Source organism: Diadema antillarum, unplaced genomic scaffold (genome assembly GCF_040938485.1).
Source record: "Diadema antillarum isolate AM-2024a unplaced genomic scaffold, OU_Dant_1.0 scf00000004, whole genome shotgun sequence".
NCBI lineage: Eukaryota > Metazoa > Echinodermata > Echinoidea > Diadematoida > Diadematidae > Diadema > Diadema antillarum.
The window spans coordinates 2,671,122-2,694,907 of NW_027270893.1; the positions used below are offsets into that span (position 1 = coordinate 2,671,122).

Below are 23,786 nucleotides of genomic sequence, written 5' to 3' on the forward strand. Positions count from 1 at the left end.
TAGGTCAATGTTCAAGGTCAAAGGTCAAAGAAGTCAAAGGTCAAAATTCTGTGTAGAAGTTTTGAAGCCCTCACCTAGTGCCATCATATAAAGCAAACGGAATCAAAATCGGGTTAGAAATGGCGAAGGAGTAGCATTTTGTAGCCAATGTACAATATAGGTCAAAAATCAAGGTCAAAGGTCAAAGAAGTCAAAGGTCAAAATTCTGTGTAGAAGTTTTGAAGCCCTCACCTAGTGCCATCATATAAAGCAAACGGAATCAAAATCGGGTTAGAAATGGCGAAGGAGTAGCATTTTGAAGCAAAATGTACAATATAGGTCAAAGGTCAAGGTCAAAGGTCACAACTGAAATTCTGTATAGAAGTTTCAAAGCTCCCATGTAGTGCTATCATATAAAGCAAACAGAATCAAAATCGGGTTAGAAATGGTGAAGGAGTAGCATTTTGAACATTTTGATCACACACGGACGCACGGACGGACAGACGGACAGACGGACACACGGACACACGGACACACAGACACACACACGTACGGAGCCCGTTTCATAGTCCCCTGCTCGAACTCGTTCGGCGGGGACAATTATGGGTAAACTATAAGTTATTGAAAGTTGTTTTCTAGAGCCTAGAGATCTTAATATGCTGGGAGGCGAATAGGCTCTACACATTTCCTAAAAAACAACGAAATCACCAACAAACACTCACAACAGGCCAGATACATGTACAATGTATTGATTATTCTTGATTATTTTTGATTATTGATTGTTCTTCATCAGACTCCTTTAAAAGCAGTCTAAAAACTCACTTGTTTAAAGCCTCAATTTGATTACTTATCATGTACTTGATATTTGTATGTCTTTTATCTCCTTCACTTTCTCTTCCTTCCGCGCCTAGAGCACTCTGCAGAGTGGATTTGGCGCTATATAAATCATATGAATTATTTAATATTATTATTATCTCAGTTCAAATAATCATGGTTGTGTGTAGTCTTGTGCACATTGGCAATTCAGCTCCAGTACTGATTAATATTAATGGGGCCAGCATTACACCAAGGGTCTTACATACAGGGGCCACAAGTTTGTTTTAAAATTTGAATGGTTTGCTATGAGAAGAGTCACTTTTGATGTGGTGTGACATCACAATAAGCCACTTCAAAGTACATGGTAACAATCTGAGCAGACTTCTTGATATTGACTTGTAACCAAAGAATTTTATTTGAAAAAAAAATGGAAAGGTCTTCATGAAAACTGTATTCCATCAAAACACGTTTGAAGTCAGTACACGATATCGGAATGAAGATTGTGAATGCGTATTTTTTCAATTACATTAACAAAAACATTTATGCAGCACTCATATGTTTATTCCAAATGTCTGCTTGGCTGTTTTCAACTGCTCTTCAACTTAAAAAGTCAATCCATATTTTGGAAAGCCTGTGGTTCAGAGGTATTGCAGATCATTGCTGACTGTGATTGGGTTTATAGACAAATTTTGCATGAAGCAGACTGAAGACATATGAGACACATTTAGTTCTGATAACTGGAAGAACTTTTATTTCAAATCAAAGGCAATAATAATTGCACACACAGAGAGGATTAAAACAATATATAAGATATAAACATATAACTGTGTATAATCTTTTTTTATATTCTTCATAGTTTGGTCTTTGGATATAAACAAAAGGCACAGCTTAGATCTGGTCATCTCTGAAATCGAAAATGATAAGATTCTCTCTAGAAAATACTTCTTCAAACTGATGAAAATACTCTGTTTCTTCTCTGATAACTATGAATAATATCTCATTCTTATCAATTCTACTGGAATGTCTGTAAAATATGTACAATTACTGTGTACAGTACTCATCTTAATCATTTCAGTTGATTTCCTACGACTTTCATACATGTATCCCTCATCTGTTACATTTTCGCCAGTCCGAAAGACATGGGGTAGGTTTTAGAGGCACGTGGTCATATTCTGCTGAATAAAAGATATGTTTACAGGTACTAAAATTTTATGCATATTTTGCCTCTAACTATGTTGCTGTTTCATGTTAGGTTTGAGGAAGAAAATAGCATTTGGCATGATTAAATACTACTAAAAACGTTTCAATTTCGAATTACTATTGGTTGTTGTTTTTTTTTTCCATTTTGCCTTGCCTGATACACCTGCTACAAGACACGGGTTCACAGGCTGACCTCTATACACCTGTAGTACAATATTTGTGCGAGTGGTACGTACTTGAGTGAGATTCCAATCTGGTACTTAAAAAAATACCCCATTACAAGACATTCTACTTGAGCAATGGCATACCTTTAATCCTTTCTCCATTCTACTTCGGTACATTCACGATACAAAATAAACATTTCATCAAAAGCCCAATTCATGATTTGATGAAACCAACGGTCTCAGGCCATAACAATCTGACTGATGTCTAAATTAATAAAAAATGAGACATGAATCTTTGTATTAAGAACACTTCAAGAATGCAGGACAACAATTTCACATGAGGCTTGATTTCTTTGGCTTCCTCAAAAGTAGGAGTCTATATGTATTGGGGAACAGTTACCAAACCTAGCCCTACTAAATACGCAAGAAACCCTGTCATGTAATTTGCAGGCTACCATGCCTGGGCCATGTCTTATAAAACTTGCTAGAGAAATCAATTCAAAACCTCAGGAAACTTGCGATTGATTGCAATTCTCTGCCTGATGAAAATCAATCACAGATTGGGATCGATTCAGGCCAAAAGTTACAATTGATTTCAATCACAACTTTTTTATTAGATGGACTTATAATTGATCATAAAGTTACAATTGATTTGGGGACTTTTGATTGATTCGAGTCAATGGTAAGTCTTTATAAGACGGTGCCCCCAGGACCAGGACTAGGGTTGCTTGGCAGTAAAAGGACATACTCACTCCATGCTTCGATCAGTGTGTTCTGATTGGATGAATGCGGTGCTCATGACCTAGTCCAAACAAACCCTCGTCATATCACACTGTTAAACATGCAATCCCTTAATGCCCTGTTCATTGCCATAGTAATGCACACTATCTCCTTCTATCCAGAACACGCCACATCCTTCTTTCTGACCCAGATCAACCTGTTCCTGTCTTGAGGTGTCTTGTATATAATCCTATGTTACCAAGTGCTCCCTCTACATGTGACCCAGCCTTAACACTGTACTAGATAAATTGTAACTGATAATAAGTAGAAACCTATCTTACGGGAACAAACTCTTCTGGTTCTGGGCGCTAAAATTTATTATACGCCAGCAAATAGTGGCCTGCTTGTTTAGTTGTAGCATCACCACACCACTGACCAAGGGAGCATCAAGAGCTGAGAGTAAGATCTGGCCATAATTATACATCAGAGTGTCCACAATACTATAACTTAGTCTTGATTTTAGACCCTTTGAATTGTCTTCACGAATCACGTAATCTTAATGGTCTGGTTAACTTTTATCCTCATATCTTTTGGAATGATAAAGAGAAATGCCTTATTTTCACTGGAAGCATTACTTTTGCTTCAATGAAAAGCGCAACACAGCAGAAGGTCTACAATTTTACTGTCTATATCAGAGAGCATTTGTTTGACAAAGTTTGAAAAAGATATGATATAAAACTCTTTGTTAATATAATTATACATGTACAAGTTTGTTTTTTTTTGTTTTTCACAATGTGAAAAAAAAAGACGAAACATAAACAAAACCATGAAATAAATATCCTGAATACAACATTCTGCAATCTGTAGAAAGTCAACACAACCAACCTTCTGTGAGACTGCCATCTCATAATGTTATTGACATGTACATAAGCATGTTACTGACGAGTCTGAAGGAGTTAATGGAGTAGCTCACTATACATGCATGACACATTAGTATATGACCAGCATACACACAATGGTCCATGGTAAAATTCACTCTGCACTGTACTCATTATAATACTTCTTTCTCTGCTTGATTATAGTGGAGACTTTGAAAACAATCTTCACCCTCTACACTTGCAGACTTATTCTTTCCTATTACCACCAGATAGTTGTAACATTAACATTTACGTAGGAAGATAACTCTACAATGCCAATACAAAGGAAAAGGAAGAAATACAGTGGAACCTTGTTACAATGAGGTCAGATAATAGGAAGCTTTAGATTTGTGGCGCTGATGTTTAGTCGATGATTGCGTTGGCTGTTCTCCTCATGTCGCAAAGTACACGTAGCTTTAGATTTAGAATATGCAAAGACACAACCTATATAAAGTATGGTTCTCGTGTATCATACTGCATCTGCCATACACTTTTGTAAGCGTGATATTTCGCAAATCAAGACTTGTAAGATGTTTCCACAAGTGGAGTAATTGTGATTGGGAAGCACAGAAATTGAATGGAAACAAATACTTTCCCTTCTCAAAAGAAAAGCTGAGACTATGATATGCAATGCATTTCCTGTCACAGGAGGCAATACTGTGTTGAGATATCAATCTCACAAGTATTGGTTGACTTGTAAAATGCCACAAAGCACAGAGCGTACACACTATGCACACAGTTACATCAAGATGCAACAACACATGATATGAATTGCCACCAGACTCTATGAAACTGAGGTAATCCACTGGAAGAGAAGGAAAAACAAAATACCTGATAAATTCATGAAGGCACTTAGGATGAGCACAAACAAGAACAAGTGAAGTCAGATCTACTTTTCAAATGTAAAATGTATAGCAGTAAAACAACCGATCATTGACTTTGTTACATACATCTACATTTGAACATCTGCGGATTCCACTGCGAGGGGCCAAACAAGACATGTAAATTTATGTGTTACATTCGTTCCACCACAGAAGCAGCATGCAGACCATGGAGAAACATTGTAAGCTATCCATTCTACAACAAATGTCTATGACATCACTGAATATGTTTTTTGATCTTTTTTTTTTGTGAAGGAACAATTTGACTCGTACATTATCACCATCATAACCCCATGGACAACTCATTTTCAATAACACCTATTGAGACAGAAAGCTGCAATGATTTAAATGTTTCTTTCCATTCTGCATTCACAGAGCCTTCAATAATTATAGGGCCTACAATCATTTATTTTTTTATAGAATGACAATAAGGTTAATAGTAATGACAATATTATCTTATTCATTCAAAGCAGTTTCTTTCTTTTGCTGTTAGCACTGTTCTTCCAGAGGGCTACTGTAAAAGTGGTTATTTTTGCGTGAGTATTTTTTTTTTTGCGCTCAGCTGGATAAGATGAATTCCGCATGTTTTTAATTCTGCCGAATCGAGATATTAGTGGAATATATGACGTACAAAAATATTTGCATTTTTGTATCTTATTTTTGCGCTGGTTTCTAGTCATGTAAACAATGTGAAATTTTCCACACTACAAAAATTTTCACTTTTACAATATTATCATCACCCCAGCATAGCCAGGAACCCATTTTTGTATTTCTTGTCTTAGAGTACTTGCTGAAATATTGTGAGTACTTGCTGAAATATTGTGACTATTGGAACAAAATTAATGAAAGACAAGTAATGGGGGATTCAAGACAAAACTATCAAAATCTACCAGAAGCAATTTTTTGCTGACCTTGAAAGATGAGTGGAATGTAGGTTTGACCCTTGGCTACTAGACAGCAAGCAGAATTCTCCTTCAGAGCAATATACGGGCCAAAAAAAGAAGAAAAGAAACTAGACAAGCACTCTGAGAGCGCAGACCTCCACCAAGCAGCTAATTTCCACCAATGATCTTGTTCTTCCATAGAGATCAGTGATTTCCACCCATACGTATGTATGCCGAAAATCGCCCGAATTCCCAATATAGAAGCCTTTTGCTACGCCATCAACCCTCAGCTGCGTGACGCACCTCACAGTAGAGCACACACTTTAGTGTGCATATGAGAACCTCAAAAATGCGCAGCCTGAACTCCCTAGTTCATTGATTCTACCTGCCAAAATATTGAAAATCCTTCATAAAATCCATAAAAATTTCTGGATGACTACCAAAATTTAAGCATCTGTTCCTTGTGTCATTCTCAACCTTTCCTGCAAGTTTCATCTAAATCTGTTTGCAACTTTTTGAGTTATTTGCACACGGACAAACAAACAAACAGTAACGAAAACATAACCTCCTCCCTTGGCGGAGGTAAAAATAGGCCCTATATTCATACCAAACAAGTACCACACATCAGAATATAAATCTCGTATTATCACACCTCACTCTCAGTTGTACAAGACATATACATGTAGTAACATTTTTATGGAATTAGTGGCAAGTACAAAAAAAAAAAACAAAAAAAAAACCCCCAACAAAATCACCCTTTGGCAAATTGGCAACTCTGATTTCATATGAATACACAACTCAATATATTGACAAGTCACATAATGTACACTCATTCAAACTGGCATATACCTGTACATATTATTACCTGGCAATACACAAACTTCATATCAAGTTTTGTTAGAATAGCAACTCTTGGCGAACAGTAAAAAGTAAATATCATCTTTGACATCTCTGAAAAGAAGCTCACAACTTTGAGCGGGGGTGGTGGGGGGGGGGGGAAGCGAGGGAGATGGCGAGAAGAGATATCTCAATATATCTTTGTCTTGTTTGACATATCGAATTGAGGAAATGTCACCACTTCAAAATATCATAGTTGTCATAGTTAGAGAGCTGATCACACAAATTGCCTAGGGCATGTCACAGAGCTTAATCTGTCACTTTAGAAGTTGTGCATGCCATTGTACTGTATATGCCATATATTTCACAGGATTTTTTTGTGTGTGTGTGTGAATTTTGCGAGTTAACTGATATCTGCAATATCAACAACTTCTAAAATTATTGCCCTCTGTAACTCAATTGCTTTCAAATGTGTCCAATGTGGGAAATTGCTAATTTTTTCTTGACAGTGATAATACTTCTTTTTCATTCCACTAATGGGGTTCTAGATAGTGAATTGGCCACTCCCAAAATTGTCCTAAATCAGTGAAATATTACACCTGCAAAACATGTGGCATACTGTCAAAGTGGAAAGTTTTGCACAAGTAATTTTTCATGCTCGGCCTCGTACAATGAATTTCACATGTTCTTGTTTTTGTGCAATCAAAATATAAAGTCCTGCTACATATAACAAGCTAAAGATTTACATGCTTATATTTTCTTGCCAGTTTTACAATTGTATGTCACTGGAATGTGCTAAATTTTCCACTTTTACAGAATACAGTATTTGGACCGTTCCCTAACTACCAGGTATTTGTCATGCACATCTGACAACATGGATGGCTGTGGAACTATGGTGGAGATGGGGGGAAGGAGGGAGAAGGAGGAGGAGGAGGAGGAGGGAGATTGGGCGTGGCTGGGAGGAAGAAGGTGGGGCTAGGGAGAGGAATGGGTGGAACTGGGAGGAAGAAAGGGGTGAAGCTAGGAGGAGGTAGGTGGGGCTAGGACAAAGCATTAGGGCAGGACTGAGAAGAGAAACGGGTGGTGCTGGGAGGAAGAAAGGGGCATGGCTAGGAGGAGGAGGAGGAAGAGGGTGGAGCTTGGACAAGGAATGGGGGCAGGGCTTGGAGGAGGAGGAGGACGAGGAAGAAGAAGAGGGTGGGGCTTGGACAAGGAATGGGGGCAGGGCTTGGAAGAGGAGGAGGAGGAGGAAGAGAAAGGGCCTTGGAAAAGGAATGGGCGGAGCCTGGGCTGAAGACGGAAAGGGCGGGGCTAGGCTAGGACTCGCAGCATTTCTTCTTCTGGTCATCACTCTCGGCCAGTTTGAGGGCATTCTGCATCTCTTCGTCCTCCTTGACTAGTAAGAGTTTGGACATTGCCGTGAAGGCCTCCACTACGTTACTGCCGGATTTGGCGCTGACCTCGTAAAAGTCACACTTGTACGTCTGCAGGCAAGCGAGAAAAAAAGGCAAGAGTAATAGAACATGTAAGTTGAAAAATAACCGATTGCAATAATGGTAAAAAGAATGAGTTGGAATGACACCCTGTATCTGCTAGTATAAATGACATTTCTGACCTCACAGAACTCACACTTGTGCAACTGTTGTAGATGAGTTATACAGTGGTATATTGTACTGTGAATTTGGATTTCCAATGTGATTCTCATAATGATCATGAATATAACAGGTTACAGCAGTCAGATTGTACTCTTTTGATTGCAGTAATAAAACCAAAGATGACAAGGAGAAATCATGCAACTAAGCAAACCACAGGAAGGGGGGGGGGGGGTGGTTTTGGAGTAGATGCAACATTGACAACGGTAGATTTCTAAGAATGATACCAGTAATAGGCATCTGTAGGTTTCTCGGGATGACCTATGACCTATGACCTATGACACTCACTTCAGCCAGACTGTGTCCCGTCTCCTCCGCGATCACCTTGTCGCTGCAGTCGCACTTGTTGCCTAGCAACATCTTGACGATGTGGTCATCTGTTGTCTCCTGGAATTGTAGTGAGAAAGGATGACAAAGTGTCATAGTGTGAAGTCCCAAGGCATGACCCATCTCAAATACACTCTCTAAGATTGCATCTTGCTTAAAATGAATGACAATGATAAATTTCGGTACACTGGGGCTACGCTGCATAAAACTATGGTAACTCTACAATTAGTGGTGGCTCTGCAAGCAATGGTAACTACCATAGCAACACTATTCCACAGCCAATCAAAGCCAAGAAATCACTGATGGTTACCACTGATTGCAGAGTTACCATTGCACCTGCTGATCTATAATCGAACAAACATATTGGAAAAAGGAACAAGCGTGAATCGAACCTGTCATCTACTGCTTTCCGGGCATCGTCACTGTTGGTAACAATTGATAGCCCAGTTGTAGTGTCGCTGCCCAGAAAGCAGTAGATGACAGGTTCCATTCCAGCTGATTCCCTTTTTCCGACACGTTTGTTCAAAATGTAAGTGAGCAGTTGCAATCTTACAAATTTCATTTGTACAGGGGGTGATAAACTAAAGAAAACTCAAACCTCAATGATCAATGCAATCTACACTTGATTTGCTCTAGAGCCCACCACACACTACACGACCATAACCCATTGAGGACGGTTTGATTTTGCTACAACACGCATTTCCCATAGACGCTTGCCCGAGTATACTCCGGACTCATCCTCAACGGGTTAAGAACCATACGACCCGGTCGTGCGACCTGGCAATGCACACTATACCACCTGACCTTAGGACCTGCAACCTGCCTCCCGAGCGCTTTAGTACATCATAGACTGAAGAGTATAAAAGCGCACGCAGTGTGCACTGTGTGCGCTTGCATTAAACAGACAATACTGTATCGTGATTGGCTGAAAGCCTGTGACTGGTTTTGGAAATTCAACAAGTCAAATATCTCCAACTGGCACTTACATGTAGACCCAGTCGCACAACTGGAAACTGGTAAGGCTGGTGACGTCACACCTCCGGTCTTAAGGTTGTACAACTGGTTTGATCATACAGTGTGCGGCGGGCTTTAGGCCATTTGTTCTCCTCCCCACCCCCCTCCCCCAATATCCCATCCCTCCCAGGGGTGGGGATTCAAGACAAGCTCACCTCCACGCTGGTCATCCAGTTGCGGACGTTGAGGAAGGACCGCTCGGAGGTGACGTCGTAGATGACCACGATGCCGTCCGCCTTGCGGAAGTAATGGCGGGTGATGGAGCGGAAACGCTCCTGCCCCGCCGTGTCCCACAGCTGCATGGCTACGATGTTGCCCGAGATCGTCAGCGACTTTACCTGAAAATCCACGCCTAGGATAGATTGGACAGAGTGAGATTAAAGGCATTATTTACTATTTTGCAGATGAAACAAAATTCCAGCTTTAGTGCTTCAAAACAGTTGTAAAATGTGAGTTAGGGATAGAAACAACCAATGTAAAAATTTTAATCAGTATAATCAATGTTCAGTATTGTTGAATATACAAAATGTGAACAATAGTTATAGTAAAATTGTTTCTAGAACAAACCGTTTAGTTATGATTCATCTCCTTATTTCTGTGGCTCTATCGCAAAATTTTCATATGGTAGGATGTTTTGTGACACAACTGACCTGCACATATGCATCAAATGTGATATATTGAAGGTTTTTTAAATCACTGCTCCTAATTGTCAACAGTACCTTTACAGAGCAAAAGATTTTATTTTACGTGGAACATAGCATGACATCTATGGCTGCTATTCAGAATTCTATTCGAATACCCAATGAGCATACACAAGGGTCAACATTAGCGGTGGTCCGCGGCCACTTAAAATTGATGTCGGGTCACCAAATTTCAACTAGATATATCGCTACGGCTACTGATATGCCTCCGCCATAATGCATGGTTCTCCTAATAGGTCTATAGTACAATGTCTTGACAATGTGTGATGACAGTTTCACACAATTGGCAAAATATTAAAATGACAGGTTTGACACAAATGTGCTGAAAGTTCACTTTCCGAGAACTAGGTTCAATTGGATGAATGATTAAAATGTCAGAGTGCAGGTATTTGGGGAACTGATGATTTTTACTTGACTTTTGACCCTTTTATAAGTTTATGCATTGAGTAATTTTCAAGGTATTGAGAAAAAGTATAATTTCAGTATCAAATGGGAAAATAGCATTATCTAAACCTGGCCTTTGACCTTTGACCTCACAGTTCCAAAGAGAATCACTGTTAGGTTGAACATGCATAAATATGTAAGTTTCATGATGATACCTGGAGTTACTTTCGAGATATGGAGGAAAAAGTGCAATTTAGCACTTTCACTTGACCTTTTACCTTTTGACCTTTGACCTTTTGGCAAGAAACTTCCCCAAAAATATATATTGGGTAATACATGCCATACATCAAGTTTAAAAAAAACAAACCTTCAGGCATATTGCATTTTAAGGAAAGTAGTAATATTTTGAGGAGTTGACCTTGACCTTTGACCCCCCTGACCTTTGACCCATGACCCCCAACTTCCCTAGATAATCACTGCCCATCGGTACAAGCATATATACTAAGTTCCATGAAGATACCTTGAACCATTTGCGAGATATGGAGAAAAACATGAAATTTCAATTTTTTTTTCTTCACAAAATAACCTATGACCTTTGACCTTTGACCCTGTGACCCTAAAATCCACACAAAGTATTATCCCCCAAGGATATACCCTCATACCAAGTTTGATGTAAAACCACCACACGGTTCTTGAGATATCGACAAAAACAAAACGGGACGGACGGACGTACGGACGGACGTACGGACGGACGTACGGACGTACGGACGGACGGACGGACGGACGACCCGAAAACATAATGCCTCCGGCCACTTCGTTGCGGAGGCATAAAAATGCTCATCTCTTGATGGCCTGATTGGGCAGCTACAATTCAAAATGAAATTTCATATTTTCCTTTATTTTGGCCACTATGTTGTACATTTCTTTTTTGCCCACCAAAATTTCAAATTCAAAGATCTTACGGTGTAGTTGCCCAAACAGGCCTGAAGAGAAAAATTTCATTGTCAAGCCCTGACATACATGTATGCATGGTATGTTCAAGTATTTCCATTAATCTTTGCATTCATGTCCGCCCACACACAAACACATGCACGCACATACATATGAAAAATGAATCTCATAGATAGAAAGCACACTTGCACTGAAACAGGACAAGCATGATAAATTTCCTTCTGACACCGATGCACGCTCTGATCCATACGGCTGCCGTAAAGGAACAATCAGGCTGCCAAAAAGACACAATCCAAGCTAGCTGAACTCACCTATGGTGGCACAAAAAGAGTCGCTGAAGGAATCCGTGCAGAATCGATGGAGAATGCTGGTCTTCCCTACCCCGGAGTCGCCCACAAAGACTACCTTGAAGAGGCGCTCCGGCGACCGGTTTGCTGCAACCAGCTGCAACCAAACCCCCAAAAATATCAATTTTCAATGACCATTAAATCAAACTGGAATAGAGTTGGAAAAAGAGCTAGAAAATACTGAAAAGATTTCATAGACTGAAAAAAAAAAATGTAGAAAAAACCTACATATTTATGACAGTTTATTGTAATTGGAGGGAAGGATTACCTTTCTTCACTTCAGTTTGGCCAGTTACTCATGAAACATGATATCTTGCTCTACCCTCAAAATGGCATTGTGATAATTTGACTGTGATGTCCATTGCGTATATCTTGACCTTGGTAGATTTATGAGATGACTTGCTTCAAAACTTGTAATGAAAGCACTACTTGCACTTGAACACCAGAGATGATGTGTTACTGGTATCCTCTTTAAGTTGACTTGAACATACAATGAAGAATAAGTTGTTCTTCTTTATGCTCAGCAGGTACTGGTAGGTATTTTGAAGGAGAGTTTAGCTTTGTCAAACATCATGCCCTTCATCATCTGAGAAGGTCAAAGGTTAACAAACTTATTGGCCCGAATTCACGAAGGTGGTAAAAATGAAACCATGGTTTAAACCATGGACAAAAACCATGGAGCACCAAGCGTCGCATGGAATGTTTCGTTACGAAATCAGTAATTTCGTCGGTGAAATGATTATTTTGTAACGAAATGACATTTTGTAACTAAATGAACATTTCTTCCACAAAATGATAATTTCGTTAACGAAATGGTCATTTTGAAATGACCAATTTCGTAACGAAATATTCCGTGGGACACTTGGCGCTCCATGGTTTTTGTCCATGGTTTAAACCATGGTTTCATTTGTACCACCTTCGTGAATTCGGGCCATTTTGTTGTGGGGGAGGGTAGGGGCTGGGAGAGATTTACATGATATGAGGCTACCACTTTTTGTATCAAGGTATGCACTGTGGATGGTGATCTTACCTTCTTAGCCTCGGCCACTGCTTGGTCCACGGGTCCCTGTGTGTGGGCCCCGACTGGGTCTGCCCGCTGGCCCTCCGGTCCCGGCCCACTACTCTCGGAGTCTTGCCTTCCCTCCCTGGGATGATAAACAATAATCAAACAGACAATCAAAGACAACATAAACTCACAGGTGGCGGTGGGTTTGAGACTCGGAAGCATGGGAATACCATAGAGTGGATGGCTGGGTGAGCTCGGATACATAAAAGAATCCCCGTAACAGATTGCATATGGTTTTATCCCTGATCTCTAAGTAAGTATACACACAGCCAAAGAATCTTGACTGAAGACGACTGTTATTGATGAGCGTACACTTTGATGAACATATTCGTTGATGGGTGCTATTCGTGGTTTTCAAATGAAACCTGGTGAGGGGCGAATGAAGATCAATTTAATCGTGCCATCCTTGTCTTCCCAAGCTACACTGTCTCGAGAAAGGGGCAGTCTGTGTAGTAACTTCACTACCATCATGCTGAATTTTTATTGGATGACCTTGCTGAGAACAAGAGAAACATTAGGGTTTCTTCCAATGCAGTAAATCGTTGCAGAACTTTGCAGAACCTTTGCAGAAACACATATATGATATGTGCAGTTACAAATTCTTTGGAATAATCCAGTGAGCTCTGGATCCATTTCGAATTTGACCACAGGTGACATGCAGAGACAAATTCCCACAATTCCCAAATTCATGGCCAAATTCTGTTGTGTAGTATCAGAAACCTACACACAAAATAACCAAAGAGTAAAATTCCCAAATTCATGGCCAAATTCTGTTGTGTAGTATCAGAAACCTACACACAAAATAACCAAAGAGTAAAATTCCCAAATTCATGGCCAAATTCTGTTGTGTAGTATCAGAAACCTACACACAAAATAACCAAAGAGTAAAATTCCAAAATTCATGGCCAAATTCTGTTGTGTAGTATCAGAAACCTACACACAAAATAACCAAAGAGTAAAATTCCCAAATTCATGGCCAAATTCTGTTGTGTAGTATCAGAAACCTACACACAAAATAACCAAAGAGTAAAATTCCCAAATTCATGGCCAAATTCTGTTGTGTAGTATCAGAAACCTACACACAAAATAACCAAAGAGTAAAATTCCCAAATTCATGGCCAAATTCTGTTGTGTAGTATCAGAAACCTACACACAAAATAACCAAAGAGTAAAATTCCAAAATTCATGGCCAAATTCTGTTGTGTAGTATCAGAAACCTACACACAAAATAACCAAAGAGTAAAATTCCCAAATTCATGGCCAAATTCTGTTGTGTAGTATCAGAAACCTACACACAAAATAACCAAAGAGTAAAATTCCAAAATTCATGGCCAAATTCTGTTGTGTAGTATCAGAAACCTACACACAAAATAACCAAAGAGTAAAATTCCAAAATTCATGGCCAAATTCTGTTGTGTAGTATCAGAAACCTACACACAAAATAACCAAAGAGTAAAATTCCAAAATTCATGGCCAAATTCTGTTGTGTAGTATCAGAAACCTACACACAAAATAACCAAAGAGTAAAATTCCCAAATTCATGGCCAAATTCTGTTGTGTAGTATCAGAAACCTACACACAAAATAACCAAAGAGTAAAATTCCCAAATTCATGGCCAAATTCTGTTGTGTAGTATAAGAAACCTACACACAAAATAACCAAAGAGTAAAATTCCAAAATTCATGGCCAAATTCTGTTGTGTAGTATAAGAAACCTACACACAAAATAACCAAAGAGTAAAATTCCAAAATTCATGGCCAAATTCTGTTGTGTAGTATAAGAAACCTACACACAAAATAACCAAAGAGTAAAATTCCCAAATTCATGGCCAAATTCTGTTGTGTAGTATCAGAAACCTACACACAAAATAACCAAAGAGTAAAATTCCAAAATTCATGGCCAAATTCTGTTGTGTAGTATCAGAAACCTACACACAAAATAACCAAAGAGTAAAATTCCAAAATTCATGGCCAAATTCTGTTGTGTAGTATCAGAAACCTACACACAAAATAACCAAAGAGTAAAATTCCCAAATTCATGGCCAAATTCTGTTGTGTAGTATCAGAAACCTACACACAAAATAACCAAAGAGTAAAATTCCCAAATTCATGGCCAAATTCTGTTGTGTAGTATCAGAAACCTACACACAAAATAACCAAAGAGTAAAATTCCCAAATTCATGGCCAAATTCTGTTGTGTAGTATCAGAAACCTACACACAAAATAACCAAAGAGTAAAATTCCCAAATTCATGGCCAAATTGTTGTGTAGTATCAGAAACCTACACACAAAATAACCAAAGAGTAAAATTCCCAAATTCATGGCCAAATTCTGTTGTGTAGTATCAGAAACCTACACACAAAATAACCAAAGAGTAAAATTCCCAAATTCATGGCCAAATTCTGTTGTGTAGTATCAGAAACCTACACACAAAATAACCAACGTGTAAAACAGACTTGAAGGGAGAAATAAAAAATCTCTTCAGTTTGAAACTCACTGTCGTCCCTCGTCCCGGCCACCGACAACTTTTCGATTGAATGCTCTCCGCTTGGCTTCTGCCGAGCTCCGCCCGCCAATGACGTCCTCGTCGTAATCCCCTTCCACCACGTCGTACTCCTCCTCCACCCCGAGGGTCGATGGATCGACGGGCGACAGCAGACCGCTGCTCTCCAAGAACGCATCGTCCACCTCACAATCCTCCTCCTCTCCCTCCCCGCCCAAAGGATGCATCCCGTTGTGCCCCAGCGAGTGATTGGAGTCCAGGGTGCTGCCCAGGGCGGAGTCGTGGGCGTTCCCCCCACGGGCGTGGTCGCCCCCCTCCTCGCCCCAGGAGTGGGGATGGTTGCCGTCTACCGACTGGCTGATGCCCCCGTCTGGTCTGTGGAATCAGCACACATTGTTTCCAAACAAACTTTTGACTCATCCAGAGAGTACACAAAATTGAAATAGCGACAATTATTATTATTATTATTGTGTTTTTGTTTTGTTTTCGTAAGCTGGCAAGGCTGATCTTTTGACAAGAGCAAGAAGTAATCTGCCTCATTTTACACCTCAGTTGGGGCACAATGTTACTCTGAGAAAAACACAAGAATTCTATCAACTTTGTCTCGACTGTAAAACGGTATGAAACAGCTTCTGATCATTTAGACATAGGATGCACACAAATTTGCACCAGAAAGGACAGAGTTGAGACAGTATGGTTTAAGGCCTGCCTTAACCCTCATGTGCTCTGAGTGCTGATTGGCACAGAAAACCACATAGCATTGTACACACTGTCCAAAGTCCCTGGCACAGAAATAAGAAGTAATGAGGCTTTTCAGTAATGTAATCTTTTCAAAAACTCTTCAAACATGTGTTTAGCAAATAAGCCAAGAAATATAAAACAATATACCTTACAGTACTATTTTATTATAAATGTTTATGCATCTTATAGATGTATGATTTTGGAGATAACTTTATTTGAAATCATGATGATAGGGAATGTATACATTTGATTTGCACAGATAGCAAAGTGTGGTATACAAAAGGGTCCATTCAAATATTGAGCATTCCAGTTCACGCCAGTGTACGTAATTAGTATCAAGTGTTGAGTACATGATAGCATTTCGGTACACTGAAATGTCAATATTCTATATCATAATTTCATATAATAGTCAAATACAGGCAAAGGAGCATTTAATAATGCCATAAATGGCACATGACAGTGATTTTGATGATGCAGGTATAAGGAATATCTTAGCATGATGTAAGTTTTGATAAATGAAACTGTAATAATCTATGGTAATGACTTTTAACTGGCAATCATATCTTCAATACATCGTACACAGGCACATTCAGTTGAGGAATTGATATATGTGTGACAAATTATCACACAAATGACACTTCCCGGAATTTTAACATATTGGCTTGTGTACGCGGTTCAATAGCCAGCCGTGATATTAACTACAAAGCATATACAGTGCACCTATGCAGAATATAATGTATATATGCCCTGTTCCATGTTCATTCATTACTGTGACTACATGTATGTCTGGATTTCAATAAATTGAACTGAACTGAATTGAAATTGCCCTTGGTCATTATGTAATATTTATAAAGAAATGCTACAAAAGCTTAAATGTGAATCAAAAAGGCAACTTGATGTAACCCACCCCTGAGTCTTCCTTAGGATGAGGGAGTTACTTATCAAGACTTGCTCAGGTATCTTCTTGTTTCAAACAAGGCACATGGCATCTTTTGAGAAGTCACTAAGGCGATTTCTTGTCCATAATAAGGGGTGAAATGACAAATTGCTTTCACATCTTCTTGCCCTAAACAAGACATCCAGATGAGTTTCAAAAGGCACGTCCCAGCATTCTTGTCCCAGACAAGGTGCCTCAGTGTGAGTTTGAACAAGCCACTTTAAAGGGAAGCAGTCCTGAGATTTTCACTGTACTGATAATTAAGAAGAGTAAAAAATATAACCTTTCACCAATTTATATGCGTGGACATCAAAAATTGTCTTCGTACGCGATTTTTAAAAAATAATTCCTGCAAGCGATCGTGTAAGAGCTTGCCAAAAGGTGCAACGTCATTGATGCCCTACTCTCAAGTTGACAGCCGTGCCTCAGAAAACCAATTTAAGTGTTCAAAATGATCATATCTGATTTTTTCATAAGATGTGACAATATGTGGTTTTATTATTTCAAACAAAATATTTCAAGCTTATTCATGTATACAATTAATATAAAAATAAATAGTAAACATGTATTTATAAATAACTAGGGAGCGTACGCATGACGAGCAAAACATCACTGGAAAGAGTTGTGCATCAATGACGTATGACTCTCCGCCAAGACTTGCTCATTTGCAGAGTCACACTTTTTTAACCGAAATGTACGAGCTTATTTGGTGATTTGAAAGTTTGTTTTTGATGAAAGTAGTTCATTGGAGGTACCAACAACAACATATTTTTTAAAATTTCGTGAGGACTGCGTCCCTTTAACGCCTGATGGGCGTGTCATGACAGATCAGCTTCTCACCTTTTTGTCTTTTCATCAAGGTACCTTGCCAAGGTTTCAACAAGGCACCTTCTTGCGGCACATTGTAACCCTCTACATTTAGATGTGGTACATTGCACATTCCCAATCTAGCCCTGTGTTCCCACATCACTTTGCATACATGCTAGCTGAGAGTTTTTAAAAGGATATTACCATGATATAGCATAAACCATAAATCACAGTTGTACATGTGGCAAGGATCAAATATATCAAGCATAACTTCAGTACGAAATTACAAGACATAAAAGAAGAAAATGATCCCCAATAATAAGATATAAGAGGTATGTGTCATGTGTTTCATCTCTCAAAATATTAATGTGCAATACATAATGAATCAGGTAAGTTTGAGATTTATCTACTGGTGTGGACATTCACATACAGAAATTGCTCAGGTACATGTACAATGCATATTGCCACTACATTTAAAGGACAAGTTCACCTTCATAAACATAAGGATTGAGAAAATGCAACAATATTAGTAGAACACATCAGTGAAAGTTTGAAGAAAATTGGACAATCGATGCAAAAGTTATGAATTTTTTAATTTTTGTGTTGGAACCGCTGGGTGAGGAGACTACTACAGCTTGTGAGTCATATGCGTACAACAATATAAAGAAATTGTAAAAGAAATTCAACATATTTTCACTTTTTTCGCATGATAAAAGAGCACTTGACTTCCCTCTTTCTAAAGGCAGGGGGAATAATATTACCCATAACATTTGTCGGTAACGAGTCAGGGGAATGTGTACTTTTTTCAAAAGATGGAATTTTGTGAAATTCTCTTTATATTTTCCTTATATTGTTGTACGCATGTGACATCTAAGTTATTCATACATTGCAGTAGTCTTCTCATCCAGCGGGTACTGCACAAAAACTTCAAAAATTCATAACTTTTGAACGGATTGTCTGATTTTCCTCAAACTTTCAATGATGTGTTCTACTAATATTGCTACATTCTCTCAATCCTTATGTTTATGAAGGTGAACTTGTCCTTTAATCTTGGGCCACCATAAGATTGGGTGGCAGCAGAACACCATAGCTATCACTTTGGAATATAGAGTGAATAAAATAGAATTACATATGAGTATCATGCAGAGATGCAAGCAAGAAACAGGTATTGATACAACTGCTGAAGCCACAAAAACATGCCAACATGCAATCATGCAATAGTCAGAAAATATTGACGGGTAAGAAAAATATTACTATGAGATCCCAGTGAGTGTACATGCATGTTAATAATGATTCCAATATCAATGTGGTCAACCCTTCTTATGAAATTAAATAGCATTGGTATAAATTGTGAAATCTGCACTTGAAATCTGGACACCTTATCTTTTTTTTTTTCCATTTATTCATTTGTATATACAGTCAAACCTGTCTATAGCGGCCACCCAAGGGAGACGGAAAAAGTGGCCGTTATAGACAGGTGGCCGCTATAGACAGGTAATCCAACTTTGTGTGCATTGCTTACATGTACATGTATCATCGTTGTATCATTACATGTACATGTACATGTACAGTGTATGTGTGTACGTATGCATACACCGTGTGTTTCATGCATTTACCAGGGTAACCATGCCGTTGTATATGAAATTGTTGCACAGTAGCATGTTTATATTGTCGTGAAGAATCGTGCATTATTATGACTGAATGAGGGATGAATGCAGCGGTGGCGATCACTGAACGTTGCTCGCAGGCTACCAAACAGAAAAATACGCTGAATTATCGGCTTGGCTACGGCTCCATTGGGTTTTTGGCCGCTATAGACAGGTTAATATCTCCCGCGGGAAACAAAATTTGTGGCCGCTGGCCGCGCTAGAGAGGTGGCCGCTACACACAGGGTCTTTAACAGGGCTTTTCACTCGGGGGGATTTTGCAGTGGCCGCTATAGACAGGTGGCCGCTATAGACAGGTGGCCGCTAAGGCAGGTTTGACTGTATGTTTGTTTGTTGTTGTTTTTTTCTGTAGAACAGGGATAAGGCAGGTTGATCATATGTACAGGCAAGCAAATCCCTCCCCAATGCGTAATTATGTAGGTGAGTGACCATTTGGGAATCAACCATGTGAGTGAGTATGGTATCTGTTTGCAGAACAGCCAAAATCTATAGAAAGGCAAATGGGGAATGTAACACATTTTGCTCGATATGGGATAACATGCAAAATGAAAAACAGAGCTCCACTGTCAATCAATCAGATATCAAGATTCTTGCAAAGATGAAATATATAATTTATAATATTTCAAAAGATTACTAATAGCATTTTATACAAGTGTGTAATGGTAGCTTATATGGTATGGTCCACTACAGTATACAATGTATGTGTATTATGATACAATGTATATACGATATGTATACTACAGGTGTGAACTAATACACACAATTGTAAATGCATCGATGGGGACAGAAACTCCATCTCAAATCTTTGTTTTAAGTCATTTCAGTTTTAAATTTGTGACTTGTTATCAAGAGAAGAAGGTTTATGCCATTTCATAGTGATATTTTGACACATGCTTGCTGATCATATCAACGTGTGAAAAGTCTCCCTCATCCAGAACAGTTGAAGTAATCAATGAAATTAGCATACAAGGTTTATCTTGGTTTGAGATGATACAGAAAAGATCTGGAATCAAGGAAATGTGTTAGAAAAGCAGCAAGCATGTGACTCCAGATGTGTTAATGTAGTACAGTGTGTACCTGGAGTAAAATAACTGACAGATTTTGAATATGTAGACCCAATTGGCTCGTTTTTACTCCATGGCTCAGAAAGCAATTACATGTAGCGTATTCCATGGACATGAAAAGACAATGTGATCATACCTTTGGAAGGAGCTTTACTACAAATAGTTGTTGAATTGCACAAAGTTTTATGTCATCTTCTCTTTCTTTTTGTTTGTAGATGCATAAAGTGTATGCATAAGTATTTCATAGACCTGTTCTCTGTTTTATTCATATTTTCCTCACTCCACATTTTCTCTGCATAGACGGAATGAAGAAGATTTGATTTAGATACAATTTTGGCAGATATGAGTTGGGAGTTTCTGTTGCCATGGTTACAATATTCACCTGCGGGGTTTGATTGGTCGATGCGGGGATGAGAGGGGTGAGAATGGTCGCCAGGCGGGTCCCTAGAAGATGGAGAGATGAAAGTTAGGATAAAGAGAGATGTCCCACTACACACCAGATGAGATACTACAAGGAAAAAAAAGGGGGGGGGGGGGGGGAGGAACACACAAGACACTCGTTTCCTTTCCATACCATTAAAGGACAAGTTCACCTTCATAGATATGTGGGTTGAGTGAATGCAGCAATATTAGTAGAACACATCAATGAGAGTTTGAGCAAAATCGGACAATCCGTTCAAAAGTTATGAATTTTTGAAGTTTCTGCTCAGTCACGGCTAGATGAGAAGACTACTATAGCTTGTGATGTCATATGAGTACAACTATATAAAGACAGTATAAAGAAAATTCAAGATATTCCCACTTTTCTCACATAATAAAAGAACCCTCGACTTCTCTCTTTCAGAAGTCAGGGGGAATAATATTATCCCTAACATAAGTCAGTAACAAGTCGAGGAAATGTGCACTTTATTAAAAAAGGTCAAGTTTTGTGAAATTCTCTTTTTATTTTCCTTATATCGTTGTACGCATGTGACATCATGCACTGTAGTAGTCTTCTCCTCCAGCAGTGATTGTACAGATATTTTAAAAATTCATAACTTTTGAACGGATTGTCGTATTTTCCCCATACTTTCACTGATGTGTTCTACTAACATTGTTGCCTTCAATCAATCCACATGTATATGAAGGTGAACTTGTCCTTTAATGTGTCAGCATAAAAGGAACATTATAATGGAAACATAGGGTAAATATGTGGACAAAGGGTAAGGTGGAGAGGGGTTACTGAAAGAGAAGAATAATCATGGTAGGACCACTTCATTATCACTGACAATATTTTCTTATCTTTCCTTTTTTCTTTATAGTGATACGCCCCACACACACAGGATCTGCCCACTCGTCATAGAGCAAATTGCACATGTGCATATATATCTAATGTTTAGCATTCTTTTTCAATTGTTAAAATGGATGGTTATTAGGATCACCCTTTTGTTTACAAGTAAGATGGAACAGCAATTTTGTGCAACAGTCTAATACACTTGTTCTAGTCCATAATCTTTATTTTAAGTCTCCAAGCATATCTAAAAATGTCAGAATTTTTTTTTCCAATTGTCAAAATGCACGGTTATTAGAATCACCCTTTCGTTAACAAGCAAGATAGAACGTTGTGATTGTCTAATATACTTATACTATAAAATCTCCCTGCACGTGTGAAACATACACATTCTTTCTTTCTTTCCCAATTCCAAACAGAAAAAGAACTGCATCTCATGCAATTGAGCGGCTTATTTGCCTGTTTCTAATTTCTGAGGGCTTTTATTCCTCTGTCATATTTCTGATTAGCCAAATGTATATGACGAACATATGACCAAGCTCCTTGTTTCTTTCTTTATCTTATTTCATTTGTTGTTGTTGTTTTTTTTTTTTGGGGGGGGGGGGTTTGGTTTTTTTTTTAAGCGGAGGGGAGTCTCACACATTATAGAACCATAACCACCTGTTAATACACACTTAAGGTTAAAAACACTGTGTAAGCCGAATATTAATGCACACAAGCAAAGCACAACATAACGTAAAGTAACTGACAGCTCTTTAAAATGAGGCCCCCTCCCTTCTGTGTTGATCGCTTTCAAGGATATCTAAAGGTTTGTGGATGCTGTCTGTAATGGTTGTGCCTCTCGTGCAAGGCACTTCACCCTTATTGCCTAGTTCTTCAGAGGAAACTTTAAAGCCTTTGGTAACTCAGTAGCTGGCTTAAAGGCATTTCAGTACTACAGCAGTGGCCATCTACAATAAATCCCAAACAGAAATGCAAACACACATTTGTATAGACAAATGCCCCAACACCAAGCACATAGGTTGAGAACAGCACACATGGGGTCACTATGGGGGAAGAACCTCAAACTTGCAAGGAATTGTGGGATATACAGCTACAAATGGACTCACAGCAAACAAAGCAAAAAAAACAAACAAACAAACCCACACACACACGCACATATAAACAAACAAAACATATGTATAAACAAACAGACATAGAAACAAACAAAACAGGCAAACACATTTTACTAGTGAGACATTTCCAGGCATCTACAATTGTATGTCATGAATAGAGAATACTACTCTAGTTCGAGAATTCAAGAAGGGATTAGTAAGAGAAAGCTTCTAAATGTAAATGTCTGTCTTTTGGGGCAATAATCTCGATTTTGAAATCTACAGGGGCAAGCTTCGCTAGCAAATTTTCATTTTTCATACAACCAACAGGACCAACTAGAGTCATTTTTCTTTGTTTATATCACTTTGATTATCATCACTTTCTTATTTAGCCTGCTGCAGTACAGCTGGAATGTGGAAAAATTCACAAATTTAACAAGAGAGGGTATCGAGAGTACCTTCAATATTTTTGACTGGCTAAGATAAGATGTGATGTTGATGCACATGAAACCTTTTCTTCGCCTATATGAGCTTATCTTAGAGGAAGAATCTTCATCTAATTCTCTCATCATTTGTTAGTTCAGGGTGGATCTATACTCTACATAAACAGATATGATGACACTTCTACATATACCTGTTTGTTACACCTGCAAGTTGACTATCGAACTTGCTATTACTAGTAACTCACTAGCGATTCTAATGCTACTCCGTACCCAAAAAACAAAAACAAAAGGACAGCCTGTACTAACTATATGTAGCTGTATGAAATTTCAACCTACACTGTCAAACTACACATGTAACATGAAAGCCAATTCTAATCATGTGGCACATATGTGACAAATTCTTGCACTTTGTCAAAAATCG

The 23,786-nt window shown here is 38.6% G+C and overlaps 1 protein-coding gene across 1 annotated transcript in view; it reads right to left on the reverse strand.

Moving 5' to 3' along the window:
* Positions 1-7,639: 7,639 nt before the first annotated feature.
* LOC139708369 (EF-hand calcium-binding domain-containing protein 4B-like) overlaps positions 7,640-23,786 on the reverse strand; it is a 28,341-nt gene continuing 12,194 nt past the window's right edge. The window contains exons 11-16 of the mRNA XM_071620358.1: positions 15,337-15,717; positions 12,805-12,919; positions 11,739-11,871; positions 9,547-9,743; positions 8,339-8,437; positions 7,640-7,882 (exon numbers count right to left, since the gene is read on the reverse strand). Of these exons, the coding sequence (XP_071476459.1) occupies positions 7,715-7,882; positions 8,339-8,437; positions 9,547-9,743; positions 11,739-11,871; positions 12,805-12,919; positions 15,337-15,717 (1,093 nt within the window). The 3' untranslated portion in view covers positions 7,640-7,714. The remainder of the gene's footprint in view (positions 7,883-8,338; positions 8,438-9,546; positions 9,744-11,738; positions 11,872-12,804; positions 12,920-15,336; positions 15,718-23,786) is intronic.